Source organism: Nerophis ophidion, linkage group LG22 (genome assembly GCF_033978795.1).
Source record: "Nerophis ophidion isolate RoL-2023_Sa linkage group LG22, RoL_Noph_v1.0, whole genome shotgun sequence".
Classification (NCBI taxonomy): domain Eukaryota; kingdom Metazoa; phylum Chordata; class Actinopteri; order Syngnathiformes; family Syngnathidae; genus Nerophis; species Nerophis ophidion.
In genome coordinates this window covers 31,867,484-31,886,329 of record NC_084632.1, presented here as the reverse complement: position 1 = coordinate 31,886,329, position 18,846 = coordinate 31,867,484, and the positions used below count along the sequence as shown (strand labels likewise).

At 41.5% G+C, this 18,846-nt stretch overlaps 1 protein-coding gene across 2 annotated transcripts in view; it reads right to left on the bottom strand.

The window, feature by feature from the left end:
• Positions 1 to 7,972: 7,972 nt before the first annotated feature.
• The window catches only part of cachd1 (cache domain containing 1), a 229,591-nt gene continuing 218,717 nt past the window's right edge, over positions 7,973 to 18,846 (bottom strand). For both annotated transcript variants that reach the window (XM_061883696.1, XM_061883695.1), the window contains one exon: positions 7,973 to 11,948. In XM_061883696.1, coding sequence (XP_061739680.1) covers positions 11,704 to 11,948 — 245 coding nt within the window. In that variant the 3' untranslated portion in view covers positions 7,973 to 11,703. The remainder of the gene's footprint in view (positions 11,949 to 18,846) is intronic.

The following is an 18,846-nucleotide window of genomic DNA, read 5'->3' as shown; positions in this document are numbered from 1 at the left end:
GAGGTAGCATCTCGAACTGTTACCGGGAGGGCATTCCAGAGTACTGGAGCCCGAACGGAAAACGCTCTATAGCCCGCAGACTTTTTTGGGGCTTTGGGAATCACTAATAAGCCGGAGTCTTTGAACGCAGATTTCTTGCCGGGACATATGGTACAATACAATCGGCAAGTTTTCTGAAAACAAATACTGAAATGTTACTATTTTTTCTGTAAACAAAACTACATGCTTTAGCTGTAGCCATTTTTCTGGTGACAAAACAAGATTATTTTAGTCAAAGTCACACCGATTAACAAGACAAGTCTACTGTTATTTTTCGGTGAAATAAACTTGAAGTATTTACAAATTTGGCTCACGACTTGATGATATGGAAAAATGTTTTTCTTCCTGAAGATAAACCATTTGAGAAGCACACAACTCACACTTGCTTACTCCAAATCATCATTGATGCCAAACCAGCAGACAATAACCAACATTATGTTTCATGTTCATTGGAAATTCCCCCGACAGCTCGTACAGTAAATTAATATGTTTGTCTTGACACAAGGAATAACGTTAGCTAACTTAGCATCAACTTAAGACAATGATGTTGCCTAGCTAGCTAGGACTTCACTTACTTCTCTCATTCCTGCTGCTTCTTCCCTGCTGCGGGCGAATAACTTTCTTAAATCCATCTAGGAGTTACAGTTTGAGTCAAATCAAAATCAAAATAATGTAATTAACACATTGTTGTTACCTACCTCAGCAGTGACTCTCATCCTCTCTCTCTCTCTCTCTCACTCTCTCTCTCAACCGAAGTCTCGATCCACACGTGAATAAATTACCATATTAATTAGCCATGTGCTCACTGTTTCGTGGAGTGAATACAGTAGCAATCAATTACCATACTAAGTAGTATGTGCGCTGTTTATGTTATGTAGACTTAAAATTCTGAAGCGTTTTTTTTTTATTGGTGCAATTTTTACTGGGGCACTGAAGATCAACAGTGGGGCATGTGCCCCAGTGAAATCTGTCTGGCGACGCCCCTGCCCTTGGCATACCTTGAAGTACCCCCAGGGGTACGCATACCCCCATTTGAGAACCACTGTTCTAAAGTGAGCAGATCTGTACAAAGCTATGTATTGTTGACTGACTTTTCTGCTCGCTGTGTCTCCGACAAAAAGGCCTCAGGCTCCGCAACTCCTGCTGCTTCTTAACTCCAAAACTGAGAAGTAAAACAGAAAAATATGATCTGAACCGTTCCATACCTAGTGTACACCAAAGAGTAGTTAGAGTACACCCTTCTTGTTTTTCACATAGTTCACTTAATTGAAGGAGTAGAAAGTACTGCCCGTCAAAAAGGTTTCGAAAGATTGCATGCAAGACTTTTCTCGCATGATCACCCTACCCAGATTGGTTTTGAAAACTAGGGCTCAGAAATATGCTGCGAGTGCATGCCTGCTGTACTTGCTGGCAGAGCAGAGACTGAAATGACCCAAGGGTTCTTGGACACACAGCTCGTTGCTCTAAATTACTGGCTTTGCTTGGCAAAGACGAGTGGACTAATAATGACAGTGAAGGGAGGGGGAAAAAAAAGAAAGCAAGGACATTCTTTTGTGCACTTGTAGTCCTGTGATCATGAGAGTTGGACTGTGGGATGATTGAGCAGTAAAATGGCTGATTTGATTCTTCTGATCGACACACTTCCATTTTGCCAGGAACTTGAAGTAACAAACTTTTCATAGATTCAAAAGGCAGGCAACCTTGGCAATACTCCATTGGCTGCCATCATTTCCCTTTCAATAGCCCATTGAAGTTATCCCTAATTGGACATGTTACTTCTAAAATGCTGATGATGTAGTTCATTTACAAAATGCCTGAGACAAATGACAGTAATGAACATTATATGACAATTCATTCATTAACTGTGCTTTCTATGCCTCAGCAATCATTGTCAGCTAATTTCCTGTGTGTGACATGATCACAAAGACAACAACTCATGTGTTTTAATGAATGGAATAACTGCAGGAGTAAACGCCCTGCGATGAGGTGGCGACTTGTCCAGGGTGTACAACGCCTTCCGCCCGATTGTAGCTGAGATAGGCACCAGCGCCCCCCGCGACCCCAAAGGGAATAATGGATGGATGGATGCAGGAGTAAACAAAAAGATTGTATCACAAATGTTTGCATTAGGGTTGAGTACCTTTCACATTTTATCCGATATGTAACAACTCACGGTGGCAGAGGGGTTAGTGCGTCTGCCTCACAAGACGAAGGTCCTGCAGTCCTGGGTTCAAATCCAGGCTCGGGATCTTTCTGTGTGGAGTTTGCATGTTCTCCCCGTGAATGCGTGGGTTCCCTCCGGGTACTCCGGCTTCCTCCCACCTCCAAAGACATGCACCTGGGGATAGTTTGATTGGCAACACTAATTTGGCCCTAGTGTGTGAATGTGAGTGTGAATGTTGTCTGTCTATCTGTGTTGGCCCTGTGATGAGGTGGCGACTTGTCCAGGGTGTACACCGCCTTCCGCCCGATTGTAGCTGAGATAGGCGCCAGCGCCCCCCGCGACCCCGAAAGGGAATAAGCGGTAGAAAATGAATGGATGGATATATATATATATATATTTACATACTCAGTGGACTAGTGGTTAGAGTGTCCGCCCTGAGATCAGTAAGTTGTGAGTTTAAATCCCGGCCGAGTCATAGCAAAGACTATAAAAATGGGACCCATTACCTCCCTGCTTGGCACTTAAGGGTTGGAATTGGGGGTTAAATCACCATAAATGATTCCTGGGCGCGAGCACCGCTGCTGCCCACTGCTCCCCTCACCTCCCAGGAGGGGATCAAGGGTGATGGTTCAAATGCAGAGAATAATTTCTAGTATGTGTGTGACAATCATTGGTACTTTTTTTAATATATATATATGTTTTTTTTCTTCTTCAATATAATTTTTTTTAAATCTGTCCTCTCTAATCCATTCACCACCGCTTGTTACTCTGTGTCTCCTATTCGCACAGGCATATTATATTGTCTAAAAATGCATTTTCCCATCGATTACATGACATCATTGCGCTCACGCCGCAGTGTCGGGCGAGCACAATGTTAATATGTTAATTGTGTGCTAAGTGTGTTGAAATATTTTATTCTAGCATCGTGTGTTTTTGTGATTTTTGAGCCGGTGCCATTGCATCATACTGTTATGTTTGTAAATCTGACTTGTGAATCACTGATTTAGCATCATACTGTATGTTTGTGAATCTGACTAGTGGGTTAGGGCTTCCCCAACTTTAAACCTCACATATACATTCACTGTATAAACAAACATATACACATACTGTACATATACAAGCACATATGCATACATACACTCATGCATATAATCATGTTTTATCCAACATATATTAACGTTGTTACCCTTGGGAAAATTGGTTAAAACACAACACACTGTCAAAAAACATTTTATGGTAAATGGGTTGTACTTGTATAGCGCTTCTCTACCTTCAAGGTACTCAAAGCGCTTTGACACTACTTCCACATTCACACACACATTCACACACTGATGAAGGGAGCTGCCATGCAAGGCGCTAAACAGCACCCATCAGGAGCAAGGGTGAAGTGTCTTGCTCAGGACGAGGTTGGGATTGAACCAGGGACCCTCGGGTTGCGCACGGCCACTCTCTCAACTGCGCCACGCCGTTTGGTTACTATAACAATCTACAAGGTTAATACAGTGTTCTTCTTTCTTCAGCTCCATTTATCTGATATATTTTTGTATTTCAAGTTATCATTTTATATATACATTGCATTGTTGCATTGTAAATAATTGTATTGTTGGTAATATAAATAATAATTATTATCAATAGTTATTTTTATTGGTATTTTTATTTCTCCATATGGAGTGCAATAACGTCATCATACCGCGACGTTTTCAACAGGACACTTTGCGGGAAATTTAAAATTGCAATTTAGTAAACTAAAAAGGCCGTATTGGCATGTGTTGCAATGTTAATATTTCATCATTGATATATAAACTATCAGACTGCGTGGTCGGTAGTAGTGGGTTTCAGTAGGCCTTTAAAACTGTTACAAATATGCGCCACACTGTTAACCCAAACCAAACAAAAATGACAAACACATCTCGGGAGAACATCTGCACCGTAACACAATACAAACACAACAGAATAAATACCCAGAACTCCTTGCAGCACTATCTCTCCCGGGACGCTGCAATATACCACCCCCCCGTGTTATTAATATTTACTTCACTTACTGCTTCTTTGCGATCACTTTTTCTAATCATATTTGCACATATCGTATCTGCTGATGCTGTTCTGTTGATCTTGTTGTTGTCCCTTTGTCTTATCCCCCTTTACTTCCCCCTCCTCCTTCCTTTTTTTCTTCTTTCTATCTCCTGCTCCGGACTGGTTGCGCCAAACATGAACATAAATCCATTTAACAAAGTCAAATACAAATAAGGCAACAAGAGAAGTATCTCACACTTCTCATTTCGTATAGTAAATGTGTACATCAGACATGGGCATCTACATCAACTATATGATTTGTCTGAGTGGCTGGAGAGGACACAAAAAAGAAGACTACGTCACATCCAATTCAGGAACTGTGCAGCCTGTTCAAGATAATGAGCTTGATCACACCTCTCCAGTCAACTGTTCATTTATGTGACACAACGGACACATCACTTTAATAACACCCAATTATCAAATACTTCAGGATATTAAAAAACACTTTTAATTTGTTTTAACATCTTCCTTATGTTAACTCCTTTAGCAGATATTTTACTTCTGTTGCTATGACTTGGGTTTCAGTGTCTGTACTTAAATCCTGTGCTGTCATTGGCTGGCTTTTCAGTGCCCTTTGGCGCATATTCACACAAATCAGTCCTTTAAAGCAGAACCACTGACTCACTGTGATGGCTGGCAACTACAGATGTAATATTTATGTCTATAAATGGTAGCTGCAATGGTGCTCCGTGCTACACCACAACTGTCAGTGCCCACAACATTAATATTGATATTTCTTTCTTTTTTTTTTTGTTTTGTCCTGTCCAGCTTCTCAGGCAAATCATATAGTTGATGTAGTTCAGATTTACTTTACAAAAGAGAAGTGTAGGATACTTCTCTTGTTGCCTTATTTGAATTTGACTTTATTACATGTATTTATATTATCATTTGGTGCAGCCGGGCCGGAGCAGGAGGGGATAGAAAGAGAAAAAAAGGAAGACAGAGCGGGAAATTGTGGGGATAAGAGGGGGATTGGACAGAGACACAAAAACAACAACAGCAAACACAACAAAAACAACAACAATAGAACAACACCAGCACATACGATATGTACAAATATGATCGTAAAAGTGATAGCAAATAAGCCGTTAATGAAATAAATAATAATATAGAAATGACAATGAGCATTTTTACACTACAACTGGAGCAATACAAATACCAATAGAGAAAGTGCTATTGATCATGAACAATACCAATACTTTACCTCTATTATCCAGTTGTTCAAATGCAATAATACGTATACATAATGATAGCTAGAAAGAATAAAAAAATAAAAAATAAAAAAAAAGAATACCGAAAGATGGAGGGGAAGAGAGAGAGGCAACATATATTAATCTTGTAGATTGTTATAGTAACGATGGGTTAAGCTTTGTCAATATGTTTATTTCATTTTTAAAGGACCCATAGCGTAAAGATGACTGAAATTTCACTAGCAAGTAATCCTTATATTTTTTTGCCCCTGTAAACAAATCTGCCAGTCATTTCCCCTTTTTAACTAGAACTGTACTTTGAATCCCCCCCTCCCATCGCCTGCCTGACTATGTCACCCCCTCTTGGTTTCACGTCAAACTGGAGCCCATTTCCCAGCAAAGACGGTGGGGATAAAAGCATGGAAATACTGTTACTCCGATCACTTAGTTGTGTTGCGATCCGCTGCTCAGATCTTTCCATATTCTTGTTTATTGTTCTTTTTCTGTATCACATTTTGTAGTTCGACCTCCTTAGTTCCTGTTTAGTCGGTCACCATGGTTTCATATTGTTTTCACCTGCTACTCACGGTCCCTGCACACCTGTTGTACTAATCACCTTCCTTATTTAAGCTCGCCCCTTTTGTTAGTTCTGTCTGGGTTCCTAATTTGCCTGCGTGCAACAGTGACGACTGCTCTATTTTTATATTCTCGCTAGCTTACATGCTACGCCTTCGCTTTTCTTAGCTCTCATGCTATTGTGTTGTTTTACCTCTTTTGTGCCTTCGTGCCAAGTATTTTGTGTTTCGTTTGTTATTCCTAGCCTCCATGATAGCGCCATTTGTTTATCTTTTTCTATTAACACCAGTGTTTTTGTTCTAGCCTGTTTTGAGTTAAATAAATACTTTATTTCTTACCTTTGCTGTGTTCTTGCCGACGCATCCCTGGAAGAACATGCCACTCAGCCGTTACAAGTTGCATGTTTTTGTTGCCCTGGTTCATGATTACTTCAAAACTGATATGGTTTACAGCAGGGGTCAGCAACCTTCAGCATACAAAGAGCCATTTGAGCCCATTTCCCCCCAAAATAAAACACACCCAGGGCCACAAATTCTGTGCGATTCCTAAAATGACGATAACACCACTTATAGTTCTGTTACACTTATGCTATAGAATTTATGAAATCAAAGACTTGACAAACAACGACTCACATTTTATTTGTGAGTAAAACGAAGCAAATCACCAAATTATTTTGAACATTAGAAAAAATACACTGGTCCTTCCCTTATTAATGAATAAAGAAAAAAATCAACTCGTTCCAATATTCTGAAGGCATACAACTGTGGCATACTTAGTTTGACTAAAAAGTGAAAGCAACTTTGTCATCAGTGAAAGCATAATTAATCTGCTTATGAACCATCTGCCAGAGGCTGGTTAGTGCGCCCTCCAGTGGTCAATGGAAGAACCTTCACACGTTTGACACTTATATTGTTTTTTTGGGTTGGTCATTTGACCCTTTTTAGTGTGAAGGTGCAAATAGATGAGATAGATAGTACTTTATTTATATGACCGACCAAAAAAACAATATTGGTGTAAAACAAGTGAAGGTTCTTCCGTTAGTAGCTTGGCTTGCGTTAATAGCTTGGCTTTTTCATTTTAAAGAGTGTTTTGATTACTTATTGAACCATCACAAATGTCTACAATGGAAACTCAACTTAACAGTCTTAGTTGATAAACTTGAGTAAAAAAAAAATAATGCTCACCTTTCTTGGAAGTTGTGTTCTCCTCAGATTTCTAGTTTATTCTGCAGCGGTGGACTGGTTCCAAGTGGTTGGTGCGGATAATGGTTGGGTTGTTGGTATGAACATAGAGGAATAGATGCGAGTTAATAGTTGAGAATGTTTGATTACTTTGGATTGCAATTCAGTAATGACACCCAGTAATTTACAAATAAAAGGAGCATGCACATACCTGCTCTGGGGGTGGGGGGGGAGGTCGTGGGCTGCGGGCCTGCCGCGGAATGGGGTGTGCTTGGACTGGCCTCAAAGACAGCGGCGGGTGAGTAGATGGCTCAGGTGGGCTTTGTTAGCCTTTATTAGCAGGAGCCGGGATGAGACACGTAGTTGGAGTTGGGAGCTGGAGAGCGACACGCCTAAAAGAGACTGCTGAAAAGCAATTCCAAACTGTTGTAAATAAAAGACTGCATTCAAACTGTCTACCGGGCTCACAGAGGATCTTTCAGACTCAGGAGAACCCTCACGGCAAACAGACCTTTTACACCTGCATTCAATAAACTGATAAACATCAATTACAACCGTGCAGAAGTTTGTACCGAGTTTTGAAATAAAGTTAAACGTGACCTTTTTGCATGCTGGTAGTTTCATGGCTTGGAGCTGCATGAGTGCTGACAGCAATGGCAAGTCGAGGTTCATGGAAGGAAACAGTAAAAAGTGTTGAGGGTTGCGCTCTCTCTTGTCAGGTACTGCGTATAAAATGGAAAAACAATAAGTTTTGGTGTAAAAAGAACTTTATCACATTCGCAATCCATCTGATACATGAGAGATCCTTCAGTACATGAAATAAGTGTTACTTCTGTACGCACACACGCTCGCAGGCACACACATGAAAAAGGGTGGTCAACACGATTGAAAAACTTTGTTACACTTAAAAAAAAAAGATAAAAAGTTGTAAAATGCCCAAACACAAGTTCGTAATATTTAAAATGCATTGACTTTACTTTATTTGTATCTATCAGAAAATTAAGGCCCAAAAAGTCAATAAGCAGGATCAGTATTAGTGAAAAATGCGACATACGTGGGCCAAATTGATAAGAAAATGGTACAATTACAAGAAAAAAAAAGTTATATGCAAATATTAATTTTTTAGGAATGTGAATCCTACAAAAACTCATGATTAAATTCAGATTTTTGGGGGGAAAGTTTGACTTTTAATCGATTCTTAATTCAAAAGATTCTCCCAATATATTGTTTGGTATAAAAGTATATAATAAGAACCTTTTCAAACCAGGTGACAAAAGCTCCCCTCGACATACAGTAGGGAAGGGATTAATATGGCCCCGTCCAAGGACGTGACAGGAAGAGGGGTTTAATCATTTAGCAATGCAGTCTGGTGAAAATGATGGAAAGCACCACTCTACATAGCAACTGACGCTGTGGTCAAAGTTAGAATTGCTATTCTAACTTTGACTATTCTAAGCTATTCCTCACAAGACTGCTATCTGGCAGCTAAAGAGGATAGTGCTCGCCCACCCCCCAATTTGTCACGTTTCATGTGTCGGATAAACCGTGACGAATTGGGCCATATGAATCCCATTCTCACTGTACATTCACAGTGAGTAAAGACGTATTTTTGAAAACTTAAAAAAAAATATATCGATATTTGAAAATCATAAATCGCGTTAAGAATCGATTTTTTTTAGCACTCCGATAATTTGAACATACCTCAAGCACGTAATATTGCAACTTTGTTTTTGAAAAAAATACGAATTTTTCACTCCTAATTTATTCTGGTAATTCTACAACTTTCATATTCTCAAATATGAGGATACTAGAGACAAATGAATGCAAACTTGAGGGCGTGTCGCTCACAGCAGAATAAAAGTCCTCACCGGCACAACAATCTTGTACCGCTTCATTCAGCGTATCTACAATACGTTGTTTGGAGAGACCAGCTAACACGATACACGGTAACATTTTATAAATCTCCTGTAAAAATAAGCATTCCATCCAATATGGACCTGAAGAATGAACTTAAAATACAGAAAAAGACGCACGCAAACAGAGCATCATCAGCACTTCTCAGCAACACAAAATGGAGTGTAAAGAACTCTCATAACTATTTTGCATTAGTTTATGTTCCTTGAAGGCAAAAAGAACAATGGAAGCCACTGACTCTTTGCATCACTGGATCTACAGTATATGCTGTAATATAGAATCATTCTCTAACTGTGGTATGTGAACAACTAGTGGGAGGCAGGCTCCATCTAAAGAATCACTTGATTAAAGTACAGTGTTTTATCATTTTTCAAACACAGTGTTACTGTTCAAACTGTGTGTAATTTTACAGTGCCCAAACATATTGAATATACTTGTTAAAGGGGAACATTATCACCAGACCTATGTAAGCGTCAATATATACCTTGATGTTGCAGAAAAACGACCATATGTTTTTTTAAACGATTTCCGAACTCTAAAAGGGTGAATTTGGCGATTTAAACACCTTTCAACTTTTCGCCTGTCGGAGCGATGACCTTTCACCCGTAATGTCACATCGTGAAGTGACCCGCCATTTTCTCAAACACATTACACACACCAAGTCAAATCAGCTCTGTTATTTTCTGTTTTTTCGACTGTTTTCTGGTACCTTGGAGACATCATGCCTCGTCGGTGTGTTGTCGGAGGGTGTAACAACACGAACAGGGACGGATTCGATTCAGGTTGCACCAGTGGTCAAAAGATGCGAAAGTCCCTCGTTTGCTCTGCACACTTTACCGACGACAGCTATGCTACGACAGAGATGGCAAGAATGTGTGGATATTCTGCGACACTCAAAGCAGATGCATTTCCAACGATAAATTCTACAAAATCACAAAGGTGAGTTTTGTTGATGTTATTGACTTATGTGGAGTGTTCTAATCAGACATATTTGGTCACGGCATGACTGCAAGCTAATCGATGCTAACATGCTATTTAGGCTAGCTGTATGTACATATTGCATCATTATGCCTCATTTGTAGCTATATTTGCACCCAGCCTTTCCTTCCACCCACATTTAATGCCAAACAAACACATACCAATCGTTGGTTAGAAGGCGATCGCCGAGTTCGTCCGCGCTTCCTCCCGTGCCGCTGTCTGTCGTGATATGGCTCAAAAGCTTCTGTTTCTTCTTTAATTTCGATTTCGGTACCTGCCTCCACACTCCAAACATCTGTTTCAATACATGCGTAATCTGTTGAATCGCTTACAGCGCTGGAATCCGAGTCTGAATCCGAGTTACTATCCTATACCTTTCTGTGCTATCCGCCATGTTTGTTTTTGGTGGCTTCACGCAGTGACGTCACAGGACAATGGACGGGTGGATATAGCGATGGTGTAAATCAGGCACTTTGAAACCGTTTTTCGGGATATTGCGTGATGGGTAAAATTTTGAGAAAAACTTCAAAAATTCAATAAGCCACTGGGAACTGATTTTTATTGATTTTAACCATTCTGAAATTGTGATAATGTTCCCCTTTAAATAAAACTTTAGCCTTCTTTTAAATGAACATTTGGGCCTATTACGGTACTGCATTTTCATGTGGGTCATTATGGTGAACATTTTTTCTGAGGCGATACTTGGTGGAACAAGTCCGAGAGCCACTCCTACAACAGAATCTTGAGGAGAAATACACAAATGGTCCAGTTCCAACACACACACGCACGCACGCATGCACACTTTTGAGTGGTTAATCACAGAGGGTCTGTCTCCTTTGGACACCAGCAGCATCTTTCCCTCTCGGTCTTCCTCAATGAAAAGGATTGTCCATCATAAACTTCTGACTGTCCAAAATCTGACATGTTGCTAAGGAAGAAGCGAGCACAGTTCTCCTAGTAGACCACTAAGGGTCACTGAACAGCACCCCGCTTATGAGTATCCAGGCCACGCCCAGTATTACTCGAGTTCAGACTCGTCCAAACCAAAGGCCACAGGCGTCAGAAAAGTTCCAGAACAATAGACTCCAGACTCCACTCTTCTTCAGAACTAGGTCCAGCGAGTAGGGGAGCAAAACAGCACAGGATCTCTCCGTAGACACGTCGGTTGAGCAATGCCTCTCACGTCGTCCATCCTGAAACTTTTGCGACACTTTAGGAAAATAAAAATGTATAGATCAGATTGCTCCTCACTTGCAGGAACACCAAATTATTTGGAGGGTATTAAGGCTCGACTGAACCCTCATGAAGGAATCGTCAAATAAGGAGTAGAAAAATTGTTGTTTTTTTGTATTCCTGTGGATGTTTCTGCTCGACTCCTTGACGCGTCCAGCTCTGTTGGTCCTTTCACAGTTTTTAGTTGTGCTGATGAACATCTCCAAATGTGCTGAAGGTTGCTCTTAAAAAGAGTCCTCATTCCCAGAGTCATTTTATGTACACTTGGTCAGGCTGAAGACAAGGATCTTGTCTACATAAGCACCTATTTTCTATAGAGTTCTATTTTTTCTTCCAGTTCTATCCCCGTGAAGGATCAGCACTCGGCGTCCACGCTGTGCACGGTGACCGCCGCCTGGAGGTGGTGTGTGTGCAGCGGGTGGTGGTGCGTGTGCGTGTGTCGGTAGGGGTAGTATTTGTGGCTGAGTAGGGCCGCCGTCTGAGGCGGCGTGTCCAGGTCCAGGTCGTCGTCGTGGTTACCGACATCCACACCCGCCGAAAGCGGGTCGTTGTTGCCCGGTGGGTTCTCGCTGTCCTCCTGAGGGCTCATGGTGCTGTAGCCTGCGGAGAAAGGAGGAAGGGGCGTTACTGGACTTGTCTCACGCCACACTGATGCAACATGGATGAGCAGATCTTTAGGTGTTGGAAGTGTAAGTTTGGGTGGTGCAATAATCAACAAGAACCTGTTCAGTATGTTCACAACATGAATATTTGAACAAAGACAGAACGTCAACAAGACATTCAGGAAAAAAAGCACATTTTTATTTTATTGAGTGAATTAAATTACTTTGTAACTCCAATTTAGGTCTATAGATTGGCTAGGACAGTGGTTCTCAAATGAGGGTACGCGTACCCCTGAGGGTACTTGAAGGTATGCCAGGGGGTACGTGAGAATTGTAAAAAATATTATTAAAATATCAACAATTCAAAAATCCTTTATAAATATATTTATTGTATAATACTTCAACAAAATATGAATGTAAGTTCATAAACTGTGAAAAAAAAATGCAACAATGTGTTGACTACTCAACAATTCAGTGTTGACAGCTAGATTTTTTGTGGACATGTTTCATAAATATTGATGGTAAAGATTTTTTTTTTTGCGAGGAAATGTTTAGAATTAGCGGAGGCAAAAACTTGGACATGGGAAGAGTTTGGGGAAGCCATGGAAAACAACTTCCGGACGGCTTCGAAGCAATTCTGGACCACCATACGCCGCCTCAGGAAGGGGAAGCAGTGCACTATCAACACCGTGTATGGTGCGGATGGTTTTCTGCTGACTTTGACTGCGGATGTTGTGGATCGGTGCAGGGAGTACTTCGAAGACCTCCTCAATCCCACCAACACGTCTTTGTTTGAGGAAGCGGTGCCTGGGGAATCTGTGGTGGGCTCTCCTATTTCTGGGGCTGAGGTTGCTGAGGTAGTTAAATAGTTCCTCGGTGGCAAGGCCCCAGGGGTGGATGAGACCCGTCCGGAGTTCCTTAAGGCTCTGGATGCTGTGGGGCTGTCTTGGTTGACAAGACTCTGCAGCATCGCGTAGACATCAGGGGCAGTACCTCTGGATTTGCAGACCGGGGTTGTGGTCCCTCTCTTTAAGAAGGGGTACCGGAGGGTGTGTTCCAACTATCGTGGGATCACACTCCTCAGCCTTCCCGGTAAGGTTTATTCAGGTGTACTGGAGAGGAGGCTACACTGGATAGTCGAACCTCGGATTCAGGAGGAACAGTGTGGTTTTCGTCCTGGTCGTGGAACTGTGGACCAGCTCTATACTCTCGGCAGGGTTCTTGAGGGTGCATGGGAGTTTGCCCAACCAGTCTAAATGTGCTTTGTGGACTTGGAGAAGGCATTCAACCGTGTCCCTCGGGAAGTCCTGTGGGGAGTGCTCAGAGAGTATAGGGTACCGGACTGTCTTATTGTGGCGGTCCGCTCCCTGTATGATCAGAGTCAGAACTTGGTCCGCATTGCCGGCAGTAAGTCGGACACGTTTCCAGTGAGGGTTGGACGCCGCAAAGGCTGTCCTTTGTCACCGATTCTGTTCATAACTTTTATGGACAGAATTTCTAGGCGCAGCCAAGGCGTTGAGGGGTTCCGGTTTGGTGGCCGCGGGATTAGGTCTCTGCTTTTTGCAGATGATGTGGTCCTGATGGGTTCATCTGGCCGGGATCTTCAGCTCTCACTGGATCGGTTCGCAGCAGAGTGTGAAGTGACCGGAATGAGAATCAGCACCTCCAAGTCCGAGTCCATGGTTCTCGCCCGGAAAAGGGTGGAGTGCCATCTCTGGGTTGGGGAGGAGACCCTGCCCCAAGTGGAGGAGTTCAAGTAGCTAGAAGTTTTGTTCACGAGTGGGGGGGGAGTGGATCGTGAGATCGACAGGCGGATCGGTGCGGCGTCTTCAGTAATGCGGACGTTGTACCGATCCGTTGTGGTGAAGAAGGAGCTGAGCCGGAAGGTCAATCTACGTTCCCATCCTCACCTATGGTCATGACCGAAAGGATAAGACCATGGGTACAGGCGGCCGAAATGAATTTCCTCCGCCGTGTGGCGGGGCTCTCCCTTAGAGATAGGGTGAGAAGCTCTGCCATCCGGGAGGAACTCAAAGTAAAGCCGCTGCTCCTCAACATCGAGAGGAGCAGGATGAGGTGGCTCGGGCATCTGGTCAGGATGCCACCCGAACGCCTCCCTAGGGAGGTATTTAGGGCACGTCCAACCGGTAAGAGGCCACGGGGAAGACCCAGGACACGTTGGGAAGACTATGTCTCCCGGCTGGCCTGGGAACGCCTCGGGATCCCCCGGGAAGAGCTGGACGGAGTGGCTGGGGAGAGGAAAGTCTGGGCTTCCCTACTTAGGCTGCTGCCCCCGCGACCCAACCTCGGATAAGCGGAAAATGATGGATGGATGGATGGATGTTTAGAATTAAGTTCATGAATCCAGATGGATCTCTATTACAATCCCCAAAGAGGGCACTTTAAGTTGATGATTACTTCTATGTGTATAAATATGTATTTATAATTGAATCACTTATTTATTTTTCAACAAGTTTTTAGATATTTTTATATCTTTTTTTCCAAATAGTTCAAGAAATACCACTACAAATGAGCAATATTTTGCACTGTTATACAATTTAATAAATCACAAACTGATGACATAGTGCTGTATTTTACTTCTATATTTTTTTAGAACCAAAAATGCTTTGCTCTGATTCGGGGGTACTTGAATTAAAAAATGTTCACAGGGGGTACATCACTGAAAATAGGTTGAGAACCACTGGTATAGACCACGACTAGGTGTGTCCCGATACAACTTCTTCATTTATGATACCGGATCCCTGAGCCTTGGCCAATACTGATACTGATCCAATATGTTATCAGCAGGAATTATGCATACTTTTACTATTTTGTAGTGTGGAATGTAAGAAAACAATGGCTGACACGAAAAAGACTAACCTATTTTTTATCAACCATCTGGAACGGACGAATGCTGTCTTTAAGTTGAAGTGAAGTGGTAATTGTTTTTGGCGACATTCAGCGGTCACAATAATTAATTAAGTTAAACTCATGACACAGTAAGTTGAATGATGCAGACACGTTTGTTACTGGATACTTTCTAAAACATTGATACCTTGTATGTTTCAGTAATATGCAGATATAATTATTAGATGGCAATATTGTCCAGTCAAAGACCTTTTTTAATAGAGGTGTCCCAATACATCTTTTCAAAACTGATTTTGGAGACTTGAGTATTGGCCGATGTGAATAGTAATACAATTTCAGCACACATCATACATACTTTTATTATTTTGTAAGGTGTGTTATTAAAAAACAGAATAATAACTGTAAAATAACTGCTCAGTGGCCTTGTGGTTAGAGTGTCCGCCCTGAGATCGGTAGGTCGTGAATTCGAGTCATACCAAAGACTATAAAAATGGGAGCCATTACCTCCCTGCTTGGCACTCAGCATCAAGGCTTGGAATTGGGAGTAAAATCACCAAAAATGATTACCAAGCGCGGCCACTGCTGCTGCTCACTTCCATACTTGCCAACCTTGAGACCTCCGATTTCGGGAGGTGGGTGGTGGTGGGGGGCGTGGTTAAGAGGGGAGGAGTATATTTACAGCTGTTGTGTGCGCAGTTGTACACTGCACTCTCTAAAAGCCGTAGATGTTATTGTCACATATGCATGACTGTTTGATTGATTGATTGATTGACCGTACAATTGACCACTAAATGGTAACACCGGAATCCGTTTTTCAACTTGTTTAAGTCGGGGTCCACGTTAATCCATTCATGGTACAAATATATACTATCAACATAGTACAGTCATCACACAAGTTAATCATCATAGTATATACATTGAATTATTGTCATTGTTTACAATCCGGGGGGTGGGATGAGGAGCTTTGGTTGATATCAGTACTTCAGTCATCAACAATTGCATCAACAGAGAAATGGACATTGAAACAGGGTCGGTCTTACTTAGTAGGATATGTACAGCGAGCAGAGAACATAGTTAGTTCAGATAGCACAAGAACAAGTATATACATTAGAAATACATTTGATTATTTACATTAGGTTATTTACAATCCGGGGAGATGGGATGTGAACGGAGGAGGGTATTAATAAAGGGTTGAAGTTGCCTGGAGGTGTTGTGGTGCATGTACAGTAGATAGCAGTGTTGTCCTGTTTGAGTGTCACAACATTGCTGTTTACGGCAGACAAACTACTTTACGGTAGACGAAAACGCGACCACTGTGTTGTTACCGCGCTGGGAGGACGTTAATGAAACTGCTAACAATAAAGTGATTCAATTATAAATAAAGATTTCTACACATAGAAGAAATCATCAATTTAAAGTGCCCTCTTTGGGGATTGTAATATAGATGCATCTGGATTCATCAACTTCATTCAAAACATTTCTTAACAAAAATGTTTATCTTTAACATCAATATTTATGGAACATGTCCACAAAAAAAATCTAGCTGTCAACACTGAATATTGCATTGTTGTATTTATTTTCACAGTTCATGAACTTACATTCATATTTTGTTGAATTATTATTCAATAAATATATTTATAAAGGATTTTTGAATTTCTGCTATTTTTAGAATATTTTTTAAAAATGTCACGTACTCCTTGGCATACCTTCAAGTACCTGCAGGGGTACGCGTACCCCTATTTCAGAACCACTGCTGTAGAGGATCGTGTGGTGACTGTCTGTGCACCAGTCTCCCCACGTTAAAGTCACGCACAGACATCCTCCATAAGGGGATACACCCCTACCAGGAGGATCTTCATACTCGTTCGAGTGACCGCTGATGATGATACCTCCCATTTTTTGTATATATTGTTTTTCAAATCACCTGCCATTTATACTGTGTACATAATTTATCCATTTTTTATATACATGTTACAGGTTATAAATATTTTATTATTGAATGTATCAAATGTGATGAATATTTAATGGACCACAATGGAAACAAGCTTTTTGGCTTTTGGTTCCATTCATTTGCCTTTTTTAAAGCATTACATGGATTCAATTCTTTAAGATGTCGATAAACTTCTCAATCACTCAATCTGAATCATGTTTATTATTTGTACCGGTGTTGTAATTTGCATAGAATGGATAATCTGTTAAAAAAGTACCATAATCAACAACGGGTTATAATTATAGTCCTTTTAAATATTATTCCCATCAGATGACACCAACCGAACAGTGCCAGTGGCCAAGTGTGGAAGGAGATCTTTAAAGGCTACTGAAACCCACTACTACCGACCACGCAGTCTGATAGTTTATATATCAATGATGAAATATTAACATTGCAACACATGCCAATATGGCCTTTTTAGTTTACTAAATTGCAATTTTAAATTTCCTGCGAGGTATCCTGTTGAAAACGTCACGGAATGTTGACGCTTATGTTGACGCTTATGTTGACGCTTATGTTGACGCGTGGTTGTGACGTTATTGGTTGGAGCGGACATGTTCTCCCAGCACCAAACACGGCTAAAAGTCGTCTCTTTTCATCGCATAATTACACAGTATTTTGGACATCTGTGTTGCTGAATCTTTTGCAATTTGTTCAATTAATAATGGAGACGTCAAATAAGAATGCTGTTGGTGGAAAGCGGTGGATTGCAGCTGCCTTTAGCAACCGAAACACAGCCGGTGTTTCTTTGTTTGTTGTGAAGCTTTAACACAGAGCGGTCAAGTGAACATGTTTCTCTACGTCAAACAGCAAGTTTTTGGATGGGAAAATTGTAATATCAAGTCGGCTCTTACCGGAGACTTGAGTGGATTATGCGACCTCATCCTGCAGCTCATAAAGGCAACTGTGAGCTTCTCTCAGAGACACTGGCGTTCACCGCGGCCATCCGACTTTCAGGTATGACTTTATAATCTCACTAAAATACTATTAACACAATAAGCAGATAAGGGATTTTCCAGAATTATCATAGTAAATGTGTCTAATTAGATCTGAAACGCTCCCACTGCCACCGCCTGGAGCCGTCGCCTTTTTTTTTTTTTTAGTGCTTCACTCTAACTTTCTTCATCCACGAATCTTTCATTGTAGCTCAAATTAATGGGGAAATCGTCGCTTTCTCGGTCCGATTAGCTCTTGCTGCTGAAGGCTCGGATTATAAACAATGTGAGGAGCCCTACAACCAGTGACATCACGCGCACATCGTCTGCTACTTCCGGTAAAGGCAAGGCTTTTTTCTTAGCGACCAAAAGTTGCAAACTTTATTGTCAACGTTCTCTACTAAATCCTTTCAGCAAAAATATGGCAATATCGCGAAATGATCAAGTATGACACATAGAATTAAATAAGAACATCTCATTTCAGTAGGCTTTTAACGTAGTGGAGAAAAGCAGCAACTCCAAAGTGTCAATGTAGTCCAGCATTTCTTCTGATCCCTGCTGGACTACACCACCCCCACTCTATTATTTCACAGTCCTCTTCTACTTTCTCTTGGCCTTTGTGTTGCACTCATACGTCTTATCTTTCATCATCTGTGCATCTTGGGGGTGGCTGTGACGCAACTAAGTGTCCTTGAGCGAGCCACTAAAGTCTTTGAATAGACTTTCGATTCCTGTCACCATTGCTGCATGAATGTGGAGCAGCCAAGTGCGATTATACGTTATGGTACAACGTATAAAAAAAAAAAGATGGTTAAACACCAGGCATTGACCCACTTGGCTTCCATTTAAGATGTTCTCATCCTCTGTTACACAACATGTTTATCGCTGCACAATACTGTGCCAACACATGTCCTACTGATTCTCTTCATATTCATCATTGTTCTCACAGCCATCATCAGCGGTTACGCAAAAGCTCGCGGAGATGCTCTGCCAACGATTGGAGTGATGGTGCGCGTGGGCGGGTGGAGCCCACGTGAATGAATCCATCCATCCACCCTCGTCTAGTGTTAGATAGGAGAGATCCACAAAGAGCTTTTGGGAGA